The 20,025-nt window shown below is 56.3% G+C and overlaps 7 protein-coding genes across 7 annotated transcripts; 4 read left to right on the plus strand and 3 right to left on the minus strand.

Moving 5' to 3' along the window:
* Window positions 1-204: 204 nt before the first annotated feature.
* Window positions 205-2,673, minus strand: PHSY_005967 (threonine aldolase; the record flags this gene model as incomplete). Its single annotated transcript, XM_012336570.1, has 2 exons — window positions 205-2,123; window positions 2,418-2,673. 2 exons carry the CDS (start codon window positions 2,671-2,673, stop codon window positions 205-207), a joined length of 2,175 nt encoding a protein of 724 aa, XP_012191960.1.
* A 529-nt stretch (window positions 2,674-3,202) lies between these two features.
* Window positions 3,203-5,167, plus strand: PHSY_005968 (glutamyl-tRNA amidotransferase; the record flags this gene model as incomplete). The annotated part of the gene is made up of 1 exon (XM_012336571.1): window positions 3,203-5,167. One exon carries the CDS (start codon window positions 3,203-3,205, stop codon window positions 5,165-5,167), a length of 1,965 nt encoding a protein of 654 aa, XP_012191961.1.
* A 103-nt stretch (window positions 5,168-5,270) lies between these two features.
* PHSY_005969 (hypothetical protein) lies at window positions 5,271-6,515 on the minus strand (the record flags this gene model as incomplete). The annotated part of the gene is made up of 1 exon (XM_012336572.1): window positions 5,271-6,515. The coding sequence occupies one exon, from the start codon at window positions 6,513-6,515 to the stop codon at window positions 5,271-5,273; it is 1,245 nt and encodes a 414-aa protein (XP_012191962.1).
* Window positions 6,516-9,862: 3,347 nt separating this feature from the next.
* On the plus strand, window positions 9,863-13,073 carry PHSY_005970 (RING finger membrane protein; the record flags this gene model as incomplete). Its single annotated transcript, XM_012336573.1, has 3 exons — window positions 9,863-10,541; window positions 12,870-12,926; window positions 13,030-13,073. 3 exons carry the CDS (start codon window positions 9,863-9,865, stop codon window positions 13,071-13,073), a joined length of 780 nt encoding a protein of 259 aa, XP_012191963.1.
* A 543-nt stretch (window positions 13,074-13,616) lies between these two features.
* PHSY_005971 (G2/mitotic-specific cyclin CYB1) lies at window positions 13,617-15,002 on the plus strand (the record flags this gene model as incomplete). Its single annotated transcript, XM_012336574.1, has 1 exon — window positions 13,617-15,002. One exon carries the CDS (start codon window positions 13,617-13,619, stop codon window positions 15,000-15,002), a length of 1,386 nt encoding a protein of 461 aa, XP_012191964.1.
* A 695-nt stretch (window positions 15,003-15,697) lies between these two features.
* Window positions 15,698-17,902, plus strand: PHSY_005972 (hypothetical protein; the record flags this gene model as incomplete). Its single annotated transcript, XM_012336575.1, has 1 exon — window positions 15,698-17,902. The coding sequence occupies one exon, from the start codon at window positions 15,698-15,700 to the stop codon at window positions 17,900-17,902; it is 2,205 nt and encodes a 734-aa protein (XP_012191965.1).
* A 239-nt stretch (window positions 17,903-18,141) lies between these two features.
* Window positions 18,142-19,473, minus strand: PHSY_005973 (hypothetical protein; the record flags this gene model as incomplete). Its single annotated transcript, XM_012336576.1, has 1 exon — window positions 18,142-19,473. The coding sequence occupies one exon, from the start codon at window positions 19,471-19,473 to the stop codon at window positions 18,142-18,144; it is 1,332 nt and encodes a 443-aa protein (XP_012191966.1).
* Between the last annotated feature and the right edge of the window lie 552 nt (window positions 19,474-20,025).

A 20,025-nucleotide genomic window follows, 5' to 3' on the forward strand; every position in this document is an offset into this window, starting at 1 on the left:
GGAATGAAAAGCAAAAGTTGAATTCATGAAAGAGGGAGTTGTGATCGTGTGCGGTCGTGAGCAAGCAGAGACAGTCAAGATGAGCACGCCGACTGACCAGTAACATCTCCTCATCTCAATCACAGATCGCGCTCACACCACACTCCAACATCCCAAGTACATTTCTACACGAACCATTTGCATTACCCTGCGCGCCACATCAGTCTAACCAGCAACGCCCACCGATCCCTGCTCCAACTCGCTCTCCAACTGCAACCTGCTCACCTCATCAATCCCCTTCTGCAACGGATCAAACTCCGCCATCGTGCGACAGACCAAGCTCGCGTCCTCCAAAAAGGCATTGACGCTCAACCTCAACTGCCTCACGGTGGTAGCAAAGATCTTGACGCCCAGCTCGACCGTCCCAGACGACGCGGAGGAAGGGAGGATGGAGAATTCCTTGCGAACCTCCTTCGGTTTGAGTTCCTTGTCGACCGAGATGGATTGTTGGAGGTTGAGAGCCGATTGACGGTCGGGGAAGGGGAGGACGAGGGATACGCTGTGTCGCATCTCGTCCGAGGAGTGCTGGGAGGATGCGGCGATGGTCTGGAAGACCAAGCCACGGTCTGAAGCGGTGGACGAGGATCGGACGTGAGATGCAGAACCGTTGGTGCTGGCAGCAGCTGCGGCGTTCCCGCTAGTCATGCTGCTCGAATAAAGTCCGGCACCGCTACCAGCAGCAACGGAGGTGGTAGGACCGGAACCGTCCGCCTTCTCCTTCTTCATGAGTCGGATCAGGTCGAGCAAGTCGTCAATCGCCTGCTTCTCGATCTGGTAGTGAACGACCATTCGACCACCGCCGAGCTTGATCGGAGTTGGCAGTGCGGCAGCACGCGACACGAGCTCGGAGATGAGTATATCGATCGACGCCGTGTCAAGGAAGACCATGCTCGTCTCGACAGGTGCTGTCAGGCGAACACCGAGCTTCTCGAGCTCCTTTCCGGCGTAGCGCGCCAGCTGATGGGTGGCTTGAAGCTTGGGGTAGTTTTCCAGAACGCCGATGCGCGCTGCTGCAACAAGAGGTCCAACCTGTCGCACGCCAGCACCGTACAACTTACGGAAATGGCGCACCTTCTTGATGAATTGCGAAGGTCCGACAAGGATACTGCCGATAGGAGCGCCCAAGCCCTTGCTCAGGCAGAGCGATACCGTGTCAAACGGATCGCAAAGCTCCTTGAGCGAGAGGCCCGTCTCGGCAGCCACATTCCAAATACGAGCACCATCCAAGTGCATGATCAGCCCGAGCTTGCGAGCTTCGGTCGAGATCTTGACAATCTCATCTTGGGGGAAGATGGTTCCGTTGAGGGTGTTTTCGAGCGAGATGATACGAGTTGGGGAAAAGTGAATATCATCGCTGAGGTTGAGATTGGGCTTGATGTCTTCGTCCCATCGCAAGTGATGACCGTTGGACGGAGCGACAATCTCGGTAGAAGCACCGCAATGGAAGGCGATACCACCCGCCTCATAGCGGTGAATATGCGAGCGTGTATCGCAGAGGACAGTGTGAGGTGGCTGGTGCAGGTGTGTGCGAAGTGCAAGCTGGTTGGAAAGCGTCCCTGAGGGGACAAAGATGGCCGATTCCTTGCCGGTGAGAGCAGCGATCTCGGCCTGGAACGAGTTGGTGGTGTCGTCCTCGCCGTACACGTCGTCGCCTCGGGAAGCCTCTGCCATGGCACGGATCATCGACTCGGTAGGTGCTGTGATCGTGTCGGAGCGAAAGTCTCGCGCAAGCAGCTGCTGCTTTCTGGCATTGTCGATCTTGCCCTTGAGCGGATCAGTTGGTAGCAGAGGAGCGGTCTTGTAGTGGTGGCGCGAAGAGGCATCGGAGGAGCCGGCTTCGAGAGCAGCGGCCTGGCCGTTGGCTTGAACGTTGATGGGTTTCTGTGTCTTTGTGGGTCCATGGACCGGGTCGACCGGCTCGGAGGGTTGGAGAGGATACGAAGAGGCCGTCATATCGTCCTGACTGCTGGCGAGCGAGCGTGATGTTGAGAGGCAAGCTCGAGATGTGAGGAGCAGCGGCGGAGCTGTCAAAGCGACAGATGACCTCTCCAGAGAAGAGACGAAGCGCGGCAAGCGGGCAGCGGCTGAGCGGGAGATTGATGCGGCGAGTGGCGCACAGAAAAGCATATGGGACCGAGCAAGGCGACCGATGCTCAGCGTTACGTATACAGAGTGGTAGTGAAGCACTCGGATAGCTCAGCAAGGGACGGGCGGACGCAAGTGACTGCGCAGAGGCCAGAATGGCTAAGTTGGTTGCTATCTCTGGGGCTTCTTCCCATTTTTTGTTTTTCGACGCCGGCAGGATCGACGGGATGGCTCCTTCCGAACGTTCTCATCATTACCGCTCTGCATGGCCCCTCATCCATGAAGCCACAGACCTGATGCAGTGCCGACCGAAAGACGCTTCGTGGCCACAGACAGAAGTGCTGTACGCATACGAGTGCCGCTTTTGGCTCCAAGTGAGAAGCTATCCTGTGTCTTTGGGTTTTCGGCCCTTCGGCCATTGCGGTCAGTCGCTCGCCGGGCAGCGCACCTGTCTGTGACTTTTCGGCACGCGTTCCGCTCTTCTCTTTGCTTTCGGTCAATTGATCGGCGTCGATTATCAACAGTATCGTCGACCGGCACACTTCTCATGACACGATATGCGAACGACGCCGACAAGCTTTGAGAAAGCTACTTCATCGGTTCGTGTATTTGACCTGACTATCAACGGAACAAGCTTGTGCCGGACCAAGCGACGCTGGGTTTGAGCTTTGCAGCTGTGATGCTGTGTACTTCACCTACATCATTTCGACGTTGGACCCACCTTCGGCCTGAGTCTGCTCAAGCGCTACTCTACCGAGGAACATCAGCAAAGCAAGCCTCGAAGCTGCTAGAGCTCCGTGAGATTTACACAAGAGCATAACAAAGTGCGGCGTGAGAACGTTGAAGCGCAGCTTCTTGTCTGCACGAGGACCTCCAGGGTTCAGCGCAGCGTCAATTCGCCGAGAAGAAGCAGAAAAGCCCGGATGTCGGATCTTCCGTCACAGGCAAATCCTGCCGACATCAAGCTGCGACACGAACATGCTCTCCCTGACACTGCAACCTCGTTCGGATTGAAGCAGCACTCGGAGCGATGACAGCACTCAGGTGTCCCGCAGCTCTCGTAAGCTGTCGGAGGTGCATGTCGCTTGCTGCCGCTGTTCCAACACGCTCTACCGCGGCTTTTCCGAGAAAGGCAAGGGCACTCCACCACGACGTGCAGGCCATCCCGGGTCCATCTCGTTCACCCCACGCCCCAAGCACGCCAACTGTCCGGATAAGCAGGCCCTTCACCACAAGCGCCGCCGCAGCTGCCAAGAAGAAGGGCAAAAGCAAGGCTTCTCCGGGCTCTGCGTCAGCAGCTAATGACAGTCCAGTCGGTCCGTCGAGGTATGCACCACTTCCGCAAGGCTGGCAAGCAGTCATCGGCGTCGAGTGTCACGTCCAGATCAAAGACAAGCACAAGCTGTTCAGCACTGCCGAGCTACCGACGCCTTCCACGCCGCCAAACACCCTGGTCACGGCTTTCGATGCGGCCCATCCGGGTACTTTTCCCACGCTCAACCGATCAGCGTTACGGCTGGCAGCACGCACAGCGCTGGCTCTCAACTGCAAGGTGCATCCGGAAAGTCGCTTCGACCGCAAGCACTACTTCTACTCGGACCTTCCAGCAGGCTACCAGATCACCCAGAAGTACGCACCGCTGGCGAACAACGGCCGTGTCAAGCTCATCTTTGACGAGGGTCATCTGCCAAGCCCCGAGGACGAGCTTACTGTCGAGATAGAGCAGCTTCAGCTGGAACAGGACACCGCCAAGTCCAGCTACTTTGATACTGGCACCACCTTCCGCTTCGATCAAACCGAGAAGGATGGTGCTAGCGCGGGAAATCGAGGCACAGGAGCGATATTACACGAAGCAGACGACGATCGAGTCGGTCGCAGCTTTGTCGATCTCAACCGTGCAGGCGCCGGCTTGATGGAGATCGTCAGTGGGCCGCAGATGCGCACCCCCGAACAAGCAGGAGCGTACGTTCGCAAGCTGCAAGAGCTCGTCCGTCGCGTCGGAGCGTCCGACGGCAACATGCAGGAAGGCTCTCTTCGTTGCGACGTCAACGTCTCGGTCAATCGTGTCGGTGAGCCCTTCGGCACACGCTGCGAAGTCAAGAACCTCAACAGCGTGCGCTTCATGATGAATGCCATCTCGTACGAGTCGCACCGTCAGGTCCAGCTGCTCCAAGAGCACGGTCACGTCGAACAAGAGACGAGAGGCTACAACGAGTCGGACGGTACCACGTTCCGATTGCGTGGCAAGGAGGATGCGCCAGACTACAGATACATGCCTGATCCGAATCTGCCGCCGATTTTGCTCTCCGAGAAGCAGCTGCAGGCTTTGAGGGATGGGCTGCCGGAGCTTCCCGATGCAAGGCGTGCGCGGTTGAGCGAGCAGTATGGTCTTGCGTCTCGAGACATCAATGTGCTCATGAGAGTCGGATCGGAAGACGAGCGGGACGGTCGGATTGCGACAAAGACGCTCGAGTCAGATGGCGACTTTGAACAGAAAGATTCGAACGCGGTCGAGTACTTTGAACAGGTGGCAAGCGGAAGGTCTGCACAGACCGCACTCAATTGGATCATCCACGAGCTCATGAAGGGTCTCAACGCCCGAAATCTCCCCTTCAAGGAACGGTACTTGCCAGCAGAGTATCTCGGGCAGCTCATCGACCTCGTAGAGACTGGTCAAGTCACCGGCACCACAGCCAAGGCCGTCATCGCTGAGCTCCTCTCCTCCGCTCAGCCAGGAAACGGCGACAAGACCGCCATTTCATTGGCCTCCTTGCGCGGTGCCGCAAGCTCATCCTCGTCGCCCGTGTTGGACTTGCTCAAGCAGAACAACTTGCTGGCGCTGAACACCAAGGAGGATCTGCTGCCACTGCTCGAGTCAGCGCTGGCAAGGCTGCCTGATGAAGTGGCTCAGGTGCGTAAGGGTAATCTGAAGGTAGCCATGCGGATTGTCGGGCAGGTCATGAAGGATGCAAATGGCAGAGCGGACGCGAAGCTTGTCCATCAGACTATTCTGGAGCAGCTCGGACAGGCGCCTCCATCCTAGCGATATCTTGTAGGCACCATGATCACTCAGAAGCAGATGCTAGCTGCGATCAAATTGAGCAAGGAGACTGTACAGCAAGCGAGAATTGCTCCAGGCTGGAACTCTATGCCTGATCACGAACATCCTTCTGCACCACCTTCCTCTGCTTGAACGTTCTGCTCTTCTCCATCCCCGACAGATCATCCACTTCGGTCCCCAACTTCTCGGCCTTCCTCTTCCTCCTCTCCATCTTGTCGCTCTGCACCCTAGCACGTTCGACCTTCTTCAAGTAGTCCTTCTGCTCGTACGCCGACTGGCTCAGTTCCGTCCTCAACCTTGCTGCGTGACTCGCCCGTTCCTGAGCCATCTGTTCCGACAGCATGTGCCACTTGAATCCCTTGAGGTACTTCATCGTCCACACGTCGTCCTGGAACCTCTTGCTGCTCTTACCCATCTTGCTGCTCCCACCTCCTGAGCCGGATTTCTTGGAGCTAGATGCGGCGAGACCGCCGATGGGTTGGGCGTTGAGCATTTCGGCGGCTGCTTTTGCCACCTTCTTCGAGGTGAACTCCACCCATCCTTCCGTGTAGTGCGCTACTCCGTGTTTCTTCTTCGCCTCGCCGGGCTTGCTGCCGTCCTGCAGGTAGATTCGACCGAGCTCGCCAAAATTGGAGAGGATGTGTCGCACTTTGGCAGGTGTCATGCCGGGAGGGATGCGAGAGATGTAGATGATGCCGAGCTTGCGTTGCTTCTTCTTGAAGGCTTCCAGCTCGGAGGTGGAGAGTGGCTTGATGATCTTTTCCTCTTCGGCGGCGGCTTGCATTGGGTCGTCCTGCAGGTGCTCCTCGGCGTCATCAGACTCGGCTGCGTCATCGTTTGCTGCAGTCTCGTCGACTCCTACGGGTGACCCCGTCTCTTCCTTCTTCTCCTTTTTGTCCTTCTTCTTCTTCTCTTTCTTCTCCTTCTTTGAGGGGCTTGAGGACTCCGCAGCGACATCAGATGCTACTTGCTCCTTCTCCTCGCCTCCCTTCGCCTTGCCATTGGCGTTTCCGGTCATCTCCTGCTTACTAGGCGTTGCCTCGTGCGGCGCTACGGCTTGCTGCGCTCGTGCGGGTGTGCCGACCTGCTGCGGCTGACCCTTCTGCGGCGTCCCGCCATTCTGCTGCTGGTGCTTCGGTCCGCGATACACACTCCTCTCGTACTTTTCCGCTTCGCTGACGCAGCTGTTGTGGCTCTTGAACTCGTTGGGTGAGTTGAACTGCATCGAGCAGTCAAGGCAGGTCACGGGAGCGTAGCAGCGGTTGTAGTGCTGTTGGAGTTTTGGCTTCTTGACGACATCGCCGCAGCCGTCGCAGTTGAACGACACCATGATGGAATGAGCGTCGTAGGTGAGGTTATGTGTGGAGTGGAGAGCTTTGGATGGGCGTGCGGAGGAGGAGGAGGAGGAGAAGGGTTCTCAAAACGTATCGAACCCTGAAATTTCAAGAGCCAACTCAGGTGCGCCTTCTGGAAAAAGTCAAATTTGAAAAAATGAATTCGGAGTGCGGATGTCGGAATACGGCTCTGCTCTCTGGAGTCTAACATTCGCGAAAACCGTGCCCTTTCGGCCCAACACATTCCGGCTAGTCAGCAAGTTTTGGTCTTCTTGTGGCCGAGCCACTGTAGCTACATGGCCTTGATAAGAATGACAGTTTTGAAAAAGAGCCTGAATATCTTCAGAAGCTGTCTGACTGCTAGCGACATGTTCATGGTTGGAATTTTGTGACCACAATTTAGTGCTCGCTTTTGTACAGAACTTGGTCGTGATTTTTGCTTCAATTGGCCAACAATATTCGCAGAAGGGTATATCCAAAGCTGGTAGCATTCCTTACGAGCAACACAAGTTGCATGCACCTGGTCGACTCTAGCAGATCGAAGGAGATCGACGACATCGCAAACGATCCCTGATAGGCGATCAAGGCAAGAGGTGGATGCTACACCGATTCGGAGAACGAAGACGATTTCGCCGATCCCGATGCGTGCCGAAGTTATGTGAGAAATGTGAGCTTGCCCAGGCGCGTGCATTTCTAGTCCATTTCCTACAATCACATTTCTGGTGTTGGTCTCGCATGGCGGGCCTCGGCAAGAGAGTCGAACCTGACCTGCTAGGAAGCATTCTGAAGCTTTTCGCTTCGGCGCGCGCCCGACTGCCTCACATGTCGCCGTGGCTGGCGGGCGGAACCGCAAGCACAGGCTTTTCCCCCTCAAACTTGGCCGGCTGAATTGTCAGGATGCCTGCGTTGACACGAAGGTCGTCTGCAGCTCGGCGTCCACTATACAGCCCCCGCGCTCCTCATTCCGTCCGTGCTGATCGAGACGGATTGGACGCGAATCGAGCATGGCGAGGCAATGCTGCCAGCTACGGCGTTCGCATGTCAATTGGATGTTGCAAGTCGCCGAGGGGCGCCGACGAGACTGAAACTCAGGACGTCTCCTCTGCGCTTGGACCACCAGGACACCCGGTCGAGACTAAGTTACTTCAAGGGGCAGTGGCTCACGTCGACGATAAGCTTGACGTGCTGCACCGAACAAGGATCCCTTTCTGCTGAAGTCACATACGGGATGTAACTGTCAAGGTTCAGGCCATGCGATACGTTCTCAAATTCACTCTTCAGCTGCTCAAGGAGCATCCGGGTTCTACTGAACAGAGCCGTGGCTCTTGTCTATAACGTGTGAAAAGTCTGCCGGTGCAGCAGGTAAGGTCCCGAGTCCCCCTCTCTCTACGAAGCGAGCAAGCTGCTGAAGGTCCCTCATTGTAGACTAGCTGTCGCGCGAGCCTCCCATGTCGCCGCGGGAGAGGTTTCTTGGATTCGTCGATTGTCCCACGGGCGTAGGGCGACACCGAGATGCGACGTCTTGTCATATCGGCAAACTATCGCCAAAGACGTAAGCGAGGAGCCAGCAATGAAAAAAGAACAGGCGCGAGCTCTGTTTTTGCAGCGTGGCTTTGTTTGTAACCTGTTTGCCGAGATGAAGCCGGCTGCCGAGTACCGCTCATGATAGGCGACGAGCTGCACAGGCACGACAAAGAAGCGTCGTTCCCGATCAGCACGCCGAGTCGTCCAATTGCCCTTCCTCGCTAAAGGATGTCGACCACCCGGAGCCACAGCATTCGGCATGATCGACGGGTGCACCTGCAGCCGTTGCTCTCGGAAGTACTTCTCTTCCACAAAGTCACATTTTAGCTCACCGCAACCGAGGAGTCAAGCGAGCCGATCAACTGTTACGGAACACATCAACGGGAATACTTTGCATTCCTCGCAGATCGCTGGGAAAGATGCGTTTGCAACGAAGGTTTGGGCTCCGGATTGCCTTGGACTCTATCTAGGACAAACAATGAACACGCCACGCGCCATCTTACGTTCTCGGCCCTCGCACGAATCTGTCAGGAGGTCATTGTTCTCCGACGCTAAGCGAGATAGAAGGTCATCCTCGAAGATGCCATCACATTGTGGTCATCGTCGTTCTTGAAATGGTGTCTCGATTTGGTGCCGCATGGCATATTCCCTCGATTGCCGTGAGAGGCTGGTCTGCGCAATTAGCATTCCTGGAGCGCTCGTGAACGAGATCGCCACCGCCGTCGATCCGACCTTGCGGCCCATCAGGCACAGCGGTCACTGGACAACGTGGTGACTCAAATTTCGAGAAACAAAGCTGCTGATTCCTTTGAGATAGCGATGACACCCGATGTCACGGTAGCCATCGCAAGTCAGTGTGGAAGCCCATCGGGACTCAAAGGACCACTCGTAGGGATGCAGGTGAAGGTCTTCAGAGCCTTCCCATGCCCAGCAACCTCCCCAAAACGGCTTAGATCCTCTTGCGAGGTCCAGCTAGTAACAGCAACTTTGACTGCCGCTTCGTGTGTCTGCAAAGCTCAGACAAATGGGTACTGCAGCGATCGTCGAAGCATGCAGTCGACAGTCTTCGCACAGGTGAAAGTGAATCGCAGCACTCGTGCACCTTTGTCAAGTTGTACACGACCGGCGACGCCAGTCTTGATCAATTCACCCCACTCTAGCGAGCGGGATGAGGCGAAATGAGATCGGGTGTGACAGCAGGAAAATGCAATTGGACGTGCAGCGACTTGCATAATTTCGCCGAAACGATGATGTCTTGCAGCATTTCCACCGTGTCACGCCCATACTCGAGCCCGAGCGGACTTCATGAATTTTGAGCTTTTTCTCAAGCTTCGAACCAGAAAGATGGCCTGCCGTCTTGTTTCCCTTTCTGCCTCGCTGTCTGCGACGGTGTCTCTGCTGCAAGTCAGCTCGGACTTGTCGAAACGAAGCGTCTCGCTACGCCGGCTGGACCTCACCATGTTCTGTGCTGGTGCCTACCGGACCTCTGCACGTACACCGGCCTACAGATGCATTGGCTGGGCTGCCCTCTGCTCACCGCCGCTTCAAGACTGCTTGACCGTCTCTCTGTCAGCTACCTAGCGCTGTGCTTGGCACCTCCTCTTCCGGCAAAGCAGAGTCTCGGACACTGGATGTCAGACTGCATCCAGTTGCCTGGAAATCTGTTTGCATTGCCATGCGATGAGGGTCCAGCCTGAGCTGCAGCCGCAGCTTTGTCCGAGCTTCCTCTGTGCGTGGCAGCTAGGTCCGCCACCCACGCCTGCCCTTGAGACCGACCCGCATACCTAGGCCCGAGCTGATCATCGCCGCTGTCCTCAGCATGGCCGATCGTTTACACCCCCCATACCACAACACACCGTCGCAGATCCGGTCGACAAGCGCCAACTTGAACGTTCTTCTGGCCTGCGCGCTGCTGCTGCTCCTCCGAGACCCACCAAACGCCTTCGGTTCTCCTTCGCATCCTTTCGAGTTCCGCACAATTCGAGTTCCGCACAATTCGAGTTCGCCTCCTACGGTACCCTCGTATCATTTGGAAGCAACCACCTTTTGTCTGCCCTGGAAGATCGAAGGCGCTGCATCGAATCATATTCCTGGCCCCCCTTTCGTGTCTCGGTTTCGGAAGATCAGCCCCCCGCAGACTGGACCGCATATCCTTCGGTCTGTTGTCTGCACATACAGCATTCTGCCCGAGGCCTCAAGACCTCGTCAAGCTGGTCTCTTCATTGCAAGCCTTTCAGCCAGTGTCTTTGCGGCATTCCCAAAGGCGTCGTCCACCGATCAGAACCTGTCTGGCATCATCCTACGCATCTCTGATCGACATTGCTTCCGAGCGGACTTTGGACGGACAGCTCATAGCAGTTCAACACCGATCATTTCCCTCGATCGAGTCTGCCGCCTCAGCTCTGTCTCGACAAACAACCGCCTCTGCTTCCGTTCTCAACTGGTTCCGGCCACCTCAAAGATCACAGCAGCCCTCGTGATACCCTTCGATAAAGTCGGTACCGCCAAGACCGTCCCAAGGTATATACCATCCTATCTCTGGCCGCTAGCCTTCACCTCGCTTTCTCTTTGTCTCTTTACCACAACGTCCTTCCCCACTCCACTCCATCACCCCACAACCAGATCCACCTTCCTCACCCGTCCCAAGCACATCAACCTCGATCAATCACGTTCCTTTCCTGTCTCTGTCAGCTTCGAGATCGCCTCTGGACTCGACATCACACGCTCTTTTGCACAACACACACTCATTTCGACATCGCTAGCAACACTTTGATTGGCTCGTTCATTCCTGTAAGTTGATACGCTGCCTCTTTTGGTTTTGGTAAGGAGGAACAAGGAGATCATATCAGCAACGCAACGCAAATGCGGGCAGGAAGCAGGTTCTCGGCCAAGCTTTGCGAAAACCAGATCATACACCAGGCATACCTCTCCAGCCCTAGAACAGGATCGCGGAAGCGACTTGAAAGTCGGTCGCTAGGTCGGGCGCTGTTTGGGAAAGCTGTCTGTGGCGGATGGAGGAGAACTGCAAAGCGTCAGCAAGCGACAAGGGACATTGGGCACGCTACCTAGCCTGAAATGGAAACGACGCTTATATGATATGAGAGGAAGTCGACACGTCCAGGTCATCGAGGGCATCCCGTTGGCGTACGAAGGCGATTATATATGCAATGGCTTTGCGCTCACGGGGTGACGCAGAAAGGTGCAACAGCAGAGGTCCTTCAGCAAGCGTCCCTCGAATCATGTTCACTGACTCTTTCGTGTCTTCTCTCTTAATGTTCTCCCCCCTCATCGTCTCATGCTCGCTCACACAATTACGCCCTTGCATGGATGACCTACTGCTGCTTGTCAACGCAAACGCCATACTCGAATGCACCTTGCCTTCCGGTCTGCGTTACGCTGCCGTGCTTTGGAAATCGGGCCTCCTTGCATCCGGACGCTGTCCCGGATGGATACCTCGCGTTGCGAATTTTCTCCCAAACCGAATCGGATCCAATCGGGCAACAATACCTACTGCATCGGGTCCCTGATTTTTCGACATATCGGATTATTTCAAATTTCCGTGTCTGGACCCTGTCACGCTTGGCCCCCTTGCTTGGCACGCACTGCTGGACGCGTTGCTGGTTGCCCCACCTCCTTGCCGCTCACTCGCTGTAACTGACATTTTCCTACGTTGTCGTGGTATTTTGACGCTCGTCATCGCTGTCCATGTCCTGAACACCCTCATCTACACGGCACTTCGCTCGCCGCTCTGCTCATGCTTCGCCTACGATCGCCTCACTGCTCTGTCTCATCCTCCGCTACTTCGCTCATCTGCCTAACGTGGCTTGATCGTCTATCTCCTACCTCCCTGCACCATCCTCTGGCGATTGTCGTGATGCATCGCCATGTTCCTTTCATGCGCTGTCGACTTGCGCGTTCGCATATCCTCCTTCCATCGGATTCGGGTCATGTGCCTCGTCCCTTGCACCTTCTTGCGCCATGTCGATCCTCCCCGGACCTGCACGCCAACCCTGCTCGATTGCTTCCGCCAATCTACAGGCACAAGCCCGAGTGACCAACATTCCGCGTACTTCGTCAGCATACTGCAAAGATTTTCGTAAGTAAAGAGATAGCTTCCGATCTTGACCAATGCCTAAGCGGAAACGGTAGCAGCAGACTGACCCACCTCTCTCTTCACTCTTCGTCTCACTTCACCCATTCGACTCTCGCTTTCCTACTCATGGCGTCCCTGGCTCGTCCTCGCTTCCACATCGCTTCTCTCGCTCGCGAAACCGGTTCCGCTGCCGCTTCTCGCAAATGCGTTCACGCCTCATGTGGCTCGTGGTATTGGAACGTCCTGCGCTTTTCCCCCCCTCCACTTTTCGACACTGGCCCGTCGGCGGCATCCATCGAAAATCTGATATCGCCCATCAATTGTTCCTGTCCGGTACTGCACATGCCCTTCCTCGTCCGATCTCCCCTCGACTCTCTCGCACCTGCGGCATCCTCGGCTCGGCGATTTGGCTCCTCCGACAAACAACCTGATGCACGCCCTCTGCATGTGATCGCCTGCGACTACTCCCTTCGCCGTCATGCCCGCCTTGGTGCCGACCTACCTCTGTGGGCTGCTAACACCCTCTTCACATCCGTTCTCCCCTGTCCTACCGGTGTTGGCTCACCTTTTGCTGATTTGTTTGTTGACAGGCCGTTGTCCAGCCCTTCTTCAACGAGCTCTAATTGACGAGGCTTGCGAAGTTCTCGACCCCACGCATTCCGCACGCCGAGCCACCAGCCCAAGTGTCAGCCTCCGGCCCGCTGCTGCGATCGATATTCCTCGCCCATTCCAGGCATCGCGCTCGTCACATTCCCAATCGAGTCTACCTGCGGCTCACCTCTTCTGCAAGGTAAGTTTCCCTGCCCTCCCTATTCCTTGACGTAACATTCTCCATCGTCCGAAGCTTAATGTCTGGAATGGCGTTACTTGTATGCCACTCGATGTCCCTTCAGGGGCCATGGAGGACGCAAGCAGCTTGTCCTCGCAGCTTCCTTAATAAGGACCTGCGATCTCTACATTTGTCTTTAGCAACCCCACATGATATTCAAGCCACTCCCCTCCTCTTGCTCTCCCACTCCAATTCTCCGTACGCCGTCGTCTCGAGGCTGACTGCTGACACTCTCCCATCACTCCCCCGTCTCGTTCCCTTCCTCTGCCCTGCTTCGCCAATTTGGACCGCCCACTGCCCCGTCTCACCCCGAATACGCTCTTTGATCCGTACCATTTTCGATTATCTTGCATCATCAACGATCGGCACACTGTCTCTACTCACTGCACTCACGACCATCATTGAACATCTCGTGACACAAAACAGCATTTGATCCCGAACAACTTCGTCGACCCTTCAATTTTGCATTAAATCATGACCGCCTCCGCAAGTTCCAGTCAGCCATCCCTGTCTCGCCGCTCGTCCTACAATCGCCAAAACCGCCTTAGCTCGGGATCTTCGAGCGCAAGTGCCACCATTTCTCGACCGCGCTCATCACGAGGGAGGAGCACCTCGCCTCTGGACTCGGCCAAGCAGGAAGCTGCCGTACAGATGGCGGCCAAACGCGCATCGGCATCGAGCGTCGGCTCGACCGCCTCGTCATCCTACTCGACCTCTTCGACAGGCTCCAAAGCAGCCGACACAACGGCTGCAACCTCGACCATGTCGGCTTCGGCATCGAGCAGCAAGATCCCAGCCGATCTTCGCGCGATGCTCTTCGAAGAAGAGTACCAAGAAGAGGTGATCGAACACATGCTCCACATGGAAACACAGACCATCGCGGCTGTCGAGCTGATGGATGTGCAGCCGGAGCTCAAATGGTTCATGCGCCCATATCTCGTCGACTTCCTCATCGAGATCCACCAGACCTTCCGCCTGCGCCCCGAGACGCTCTTCCTCACCATGAACATCGTCGACCGCTACGTCTCGAAGCGCATCGTGTACAAGCGCCACTACCAGCTGGTGGGCTGTGCTGCGCTTTTGATTGCCGCCAAGTTCGAGGATGCTAAGGACCGCGTGCCCACAGTCAAGGAGCTCAGTCAGATGTGCTGCAACGCCTACGACGAGTCGGCATTTGCGCAGATGGAGGGCCACGTGCTCTCGACGATCGGCTGGACTTTGGGACATCCCACAGCTGAGTCTTGGCTCCGCATCGAGAGCGTGCGTGGGGGCGAAGACCTCAAGACGGTCAACCTGGCTCGCTTCTTCCTCGAGGTCAGCTTGTTCCACCGTGACTTTATCTCGCTCAAGTCTTCGGCGCTGACCAAGGGCGCTCTGATCTTGGCTCGCTTCATCTGCGGGCTTCCGCAAGCGACCAAGCTGTCGCCCACTGACGAGGCCGCCAAAGCCGCGCACATGCTTGACGCCTACGTCTCGGAGAACCTGCAGGATCTGTCGTTGATCCTGATCAAGAAGTACTCGTACGCCTACTTCTCAGGTGCCTCAACCATCGTCTGCGACTGGTACCGTGCTCGCGTTGCGGCCGCCAAGTCGACGCCACCGTCGGGACTTCTGCCTGCGCAGATGCTCACCCGCAACGCCGAGGTGGAGAGCCGGGAGGTGGATGACGATGAGTCGATGTGCTCGCAGCCCACTACTCCTGCCTCTTCGGTCCAGTCGACACCCTCGCGCTCGATGGACGAGGACGAGGACGAGGATGAGGAGGATGACATGCCCGTCACGCCTCTTTCCCTCTACTCGTTGCACGACCCTCTGGTCGCCGCTGCTAACGCAGCCGGTCTTCCTGTGCCCATGCCATCGTCGCGTGCTTCGGTGCAGGAGAAGGAGAGGCGCATGTCCACGGCCAGCGTCAGCACGGAAAAGTCGATGCCGAGCAGCAAGAGCTCTTCGAACCACTTGACGGTGCAGCAGCCCGTGCTCGGCGCGAGAAAGCCGCTCGGAAACGTTGTCTGGAACGTCAACGTCCAACAATTCTGAGCGACGATAATGTCTTCGCCTCCGCTCTCTCCCTTTCCCTCATGAAAAGTTTCTCGGTCTCTCTTGGATTCGTAACACTGTTTTTTTAGCATGCATCTCTCCTTCGGGCTGCTCATCTGCCCTCCTTACCCTTTAACCCCTGCTCTCCCGCTCTCAGTCACCCTCACCCTCTCACATGGTTCTCGCGCCGCTATCCGCGCCTTTGGGCCTTGTTTATCATATTATCATACATAGACGCTTTCTGCCTCTCTCATTGTACCGGAATGCATCATCTTACCGCCGCATGGAACCTCGCACAATCAACTGTTTCCAACGATGTCAATGCCTTGTCTCTGCTTGTGTGCAAGCCTGAAGCTGACTTTTTTTGAGAATGAGACAAAGGAAGAGGCCAAATTGATGCAAGTCTGCGAAACAGCGTAGAGCGCAGTGTTAGACAGGTCAAGGACACGCCGCGGTAGAAAGACAGCCTGAAATCCGCGACTTGCGATTGGTCGACCGAGTCACGCATGGTCGACCTAACACCGTGTTTTTTCCCCAGAGCGGACGTGAGAGGATCTAATCTGGTTTGGCTCATGGGAAGAATTCCAACTTCTTCGGCATTTCGCCGAAGCGTCGACACTTTTGGTTGGACAGTCGAACTTGGCTTTGCTCCACCACGCATCTCCCTAGACGTCTGACCCTTTCCGATCTTCAACATGAGGGCATCGTCCATGCTGCGCTTCAGCGCCGTCAGCCGCCTCTCAACGCCTCTGCTCTCACGACGCAGCCTGGCAACCCACGCACCAGTCAACCCGGCCAGCGGAACCTACAACCTGGTCGAAAAGATCGTTCAAAAGTACGCCGTCGACCTGTCTGCCGGCTCGCACGTCAAGTCAGGCGACTACGTTTCCATCCGACCAGGCACCGTCATGACGCACGACAACACTGGACCCGTCATCTCCAAATTCGGCTCCATCGGCGCCACTTCCATCTACAACCCAGACCAAGTCGTCTTTGCCCTCGACCACGACGTCCAGAACAAGTCGGCGAAGAACTTGGAGAAGTACAGCAAGATCGAGAGCTTTGCGCGCAAGCACGGCATCGACTTCTACCCTGCCGGAAGGGGTATCGGACATCAAGTCCTCGTCGAGGAAGGCTATGCTTTCCCTCAGACTTTGGCGGTGGCAAGCGATTCGCACTCGAACATGTATGGTGGTGTCGGGTGTTTGGGCACACCGATCGTGAGGACGGATGCAGCTGCTATCTGGGCCACGGGTCAGACATGGTGGCAGATCCCGGAGGTGGTCAAGGTCGAGTTGAAGGGAGAGCTGCCGAAAGGCGTCACTGGTAAAGACGTCATCGTTGCGCTGTGTGGGTACTTCAACAAGGATCAGGTGCTCAATGCCGCCATCGAGTTCCACGGATCCGGTCTCACGTCTCTCTCGGTCGAGGAGCGTCTTGCCATCGCCAACATGACGACCGAATGGGGTGCCCTCGCTGGTCTCTTCCCCACAGACGACGTCACCCTCTCCTGGTACGAGAAACAAATCCGCAAGCGCGACAAGCTCGAGTTTCAAATCGGCTCCTCCCCATCCCCATCCAGCTCTCACCCGCGCCTCAACATGCACCGTCTCGACGAGCTCTCCCGCACTCTGCTTCGACCCGACTCCGGCGCGCTCTACTCTAAACACCTCACACTCGAACTCGCCACCCTCGTTCCCCACGTCAGCGGACCCAACTCAGTCAAGGTTTCCACACCGCTCGACGAGCTCACCTCTCAAAACATCGCCATCAACAAAGCCTACCTCGTCTCGTGCGTCAACTCGCGTGCATCTGATCTCAAAGCGGCCGCCGACGTGATTCGAGGTAAGAAGGTCGCTCCCGGTGTCGAGTTCTACGTCGCTGCAGCGAGCAGCGTCGTTCAGCGCGAGGCGGAAGAGGCTGGAGATTGGGGTGCTCTGATGGCTGCTGGAGCCAAACCTCTGCCAGCCGGATGTGGACCGTGCATCGGATTGGGCGTTGGGCTCCTCGAGGATGGAGAGGTGGGTATCTCGGCTACGAACAGGAATTACAAGGGTAGGATGGGTAGTCCGAACGCTCAGGCGTACTTGGCGAGTCCTGCTGTGGTAGCTGCTTCGGCGATCGAGGGCAAGATCTGCGGACCGAACGATCTGGATCTGAGCTTGTTGCCTCCTTCGAGGGGTCTCAAGTATTCGATCTCGACGGCGCAGGATGCGAGTGCTACCGCTTCGACGGAAGCATCTGTTGGAGGTGTCGAGATCCTCGATTCCTTCCCTAAAGCCTTCTCGGGTCCGCTTATCTTTGCTCCTCAAGACAACCTGAACACGGATGGAATCTATCCCGGCAAATACACTTACCAGGACGACATCACTCCCGAGAAACAAGCCGAAGTGGTGATGGAGAATTACGATCCAACGTTCGCCTCCACCGTCTCCACCCTCCGACCGTCCTCCTCATCCGGCAGCTCCTCTTCGCTGAAAGAAGGACCGATCCTGATCGGAGGCTACAACTTCGGCACCGGATCCTCCCGCGAACAAGCGGCCACAGCGCTCAAGTACGCCGGCATCCCGCTCGTGCTCGCCGGATCCTTCGGCGACATCTTCAAACGCAACGCCATCAACAACGGTCTCATCTGCCTGGAATCCCACGAACTCGTCCAAGACCTCACCAAGCTCTACCTGCCCAACGAAGGCGGCGTGAGAAATCACAAGGCGATCCTGCTGGAAGAATCCAAGGTGGAGATCGACTCGAGTACGGGTGCCATCAAGTTGAGCTTCAAAGGACCCGATGGCGAAAGGGTGGAGAAAAAGTATATGGCTAAACCGGCGGGTATCGGCAGGAGCGTTCAGGAGATCTATACCGCTGGTGGACTGGAGAAGTGGGTCAAGGAGAGGATCTGATTCGCCACCTCAAAATTACGATGAGTCTTTCAATGGCTCTGGAATGTTAAAAAAGCTGTTCATAGCAATTCTGCAACACACGTTTCGCTCTCGCGTCATGACACCTCAGACACGACCAGTGTGATCCGAAAGAAAATGAGTGGTTGATCCGATCAAGACTGCGCCCGTCGCGGGCCGACACGATATGTACACAAGTGATGAGAGAAGCGACTGCCCAGTGGGGGCTACCTCTCCCTTCTCTAACCGCTGATAAACGTGTGTTCCTCAAACAGCGAACCCTTGACCTCGGTCTCGCCCTTGACATCCCCACCATAAGCCTCTGGCAACTTGATCTTCAACGTCGCCTCATTCAGCGTCTGGTAGATATACGGCTTGGTACCAGCCACATAGTTGACCAGCTTCCTCACCATGTACGGGATTTCTGCCAACACGTCGACCTTGTCCACCAAACCATGGGTCTCGCTCGAAGGATACGGTTTGCCCAAGTCGACCTTCAAGGAAGCCTCGACGGTGTTCTGCAGATCACCTTTTCCTGAAGAAGCATCGAGCAGAGGTCCCTGCCAATGATACTCGATGGATTGAGGTGCTTGGTAGCCAGTGTCCTGATCCAAGGTCTTGTCGAGGTGTTTGACGTACGAGTTGCTCTTGCGGCTGGGTTGCGATTCGGCTGCACCAGCAGTTCGGGTGGCAGCGGTGACAGAGATGAGCTTTCCTTCGGCTACGATGGATCCGATGTTGACTGTGAGCGATTGACGTTGCTGCTCCTTCTCGACGCTGCCATAATCAGGAGTGGTGGTGAACTCCATCATGACGCCGCTGACCCTTCCGAGTTTGTCATCCTGCGCCTGGAAGTTGGCAAAGTTCCACTTGGCAGCGACCAAGTTGGGTCGCATACCCTGGATAGCATGTACAAACATGCCTGTACCCTTTGCGTCGATAGCAGCACCATGCGAGATGATGTGACCCTCGCTCTCGGCCACGGGCCAGAATCGGTGGATAACGTAGCCTTCAGGACTGTCCGGGTTGGAGCCGAAGTAGCTGAAACCTCCCTTGGGACCCGAGCCGAGCTTCCAGCCTTTGACAGCGGACGGTCGGGTGAAGGACCAAGAGAGTTGCAGATCCGTGTCGAGGTTGGCGGTGATGGTGTACTTGTCGTCGCCGGCGTCGGTGGTGGAAAAATTGACGCTGAATTCAGCGGCCTTGCTGGAGCGTTTGTCGCTTTGAGCGGCGAACTTGGTCACGTTGACCGACTTCCAGATCTTCTTGCCGGTCTTTGGGTTGAAGTACTTAAATGTCATCTGCACCTGAGGGTACCAGAGTCCGACAGCCGAGTGGATGATCTGAGAGGTGGCGAAAGAGCCATCGTGGAGCACAGAGTACCAGGTCTGCGTCTCGGTGGTGAACCCACCGGCACAGGTCCATTCGAGATCCGAGGCTTCGAGAGGGCCAAAGAGGGCGGCCTGAGCGACCTTGTCGCTAATGGCGTGGAAGTTGCTTCCAGAGGCAGCTGGAGCGCCGCCAGCCGCGCCGGCTGCAGCGTCGCCTTTGAGCCAAGATCCCCAGCCTGACATTGTTTCACGAACTTGGAGGACGAGAGAGAGCGAGGCGTCCGTGTGTATTTGTTACCAGGAGCAGCAACGAGCGAGAAAAGGAACGTTCAATCAAGACTTGGATGCGGCGGAAGCGTGAGCCTGGGGTGAGATGGTGGAAGTCGCCACGAACGGATGCGTCTTCGTCTTGACGTGTGTGTACTGTATGTGCAAAGGGGTGAAGGTGCGTGACAAAAGAAAAAAGTGTTGGGAGCACAGGCCCGCTCTGAAAGTGTCAGCGACCCTGACGTTGCGCAACCGCAACACACTCAGCGAGGCGCACAACACTCGTCTGCTGCGCCCCTCTCAACTTGCTAAAAGTCGAGAGCGACCTCGGCTCGAGGCCAAGCATAGACCCAACACACAGGTCTGATGACGCGTCGGAGAAGCAAAATAGCCAAGTCCAAAGTCGCAGCTCGATCTGCAAGACGCATGACTCTCTGCACTGCTGCTGCTCGTCAAAATTGACCAGCATGTAGTCGAAACTTTTGACAACGGCCCGCGGCTTTCGCATCTCCACGGACCACTCTCGCT

The sequence above is a fragment of the Pseudozyma hubeiensis genome, assembly GCF_000403515.1.
Source record: "Pseudozyma hubeiensis SY62 DNA, scaffold: PHS57, whole genome shotgun sequence".
In the NCBI taxonomy this organism is placed as follows: domain Eukaryota; kingdom Fungi; phylum Basidiomycota; class Ustilaginomycetes; order Ustilaginales; family Ustilaginaceae; genus Pseudozyma; species Pseudozyma hubeiensis.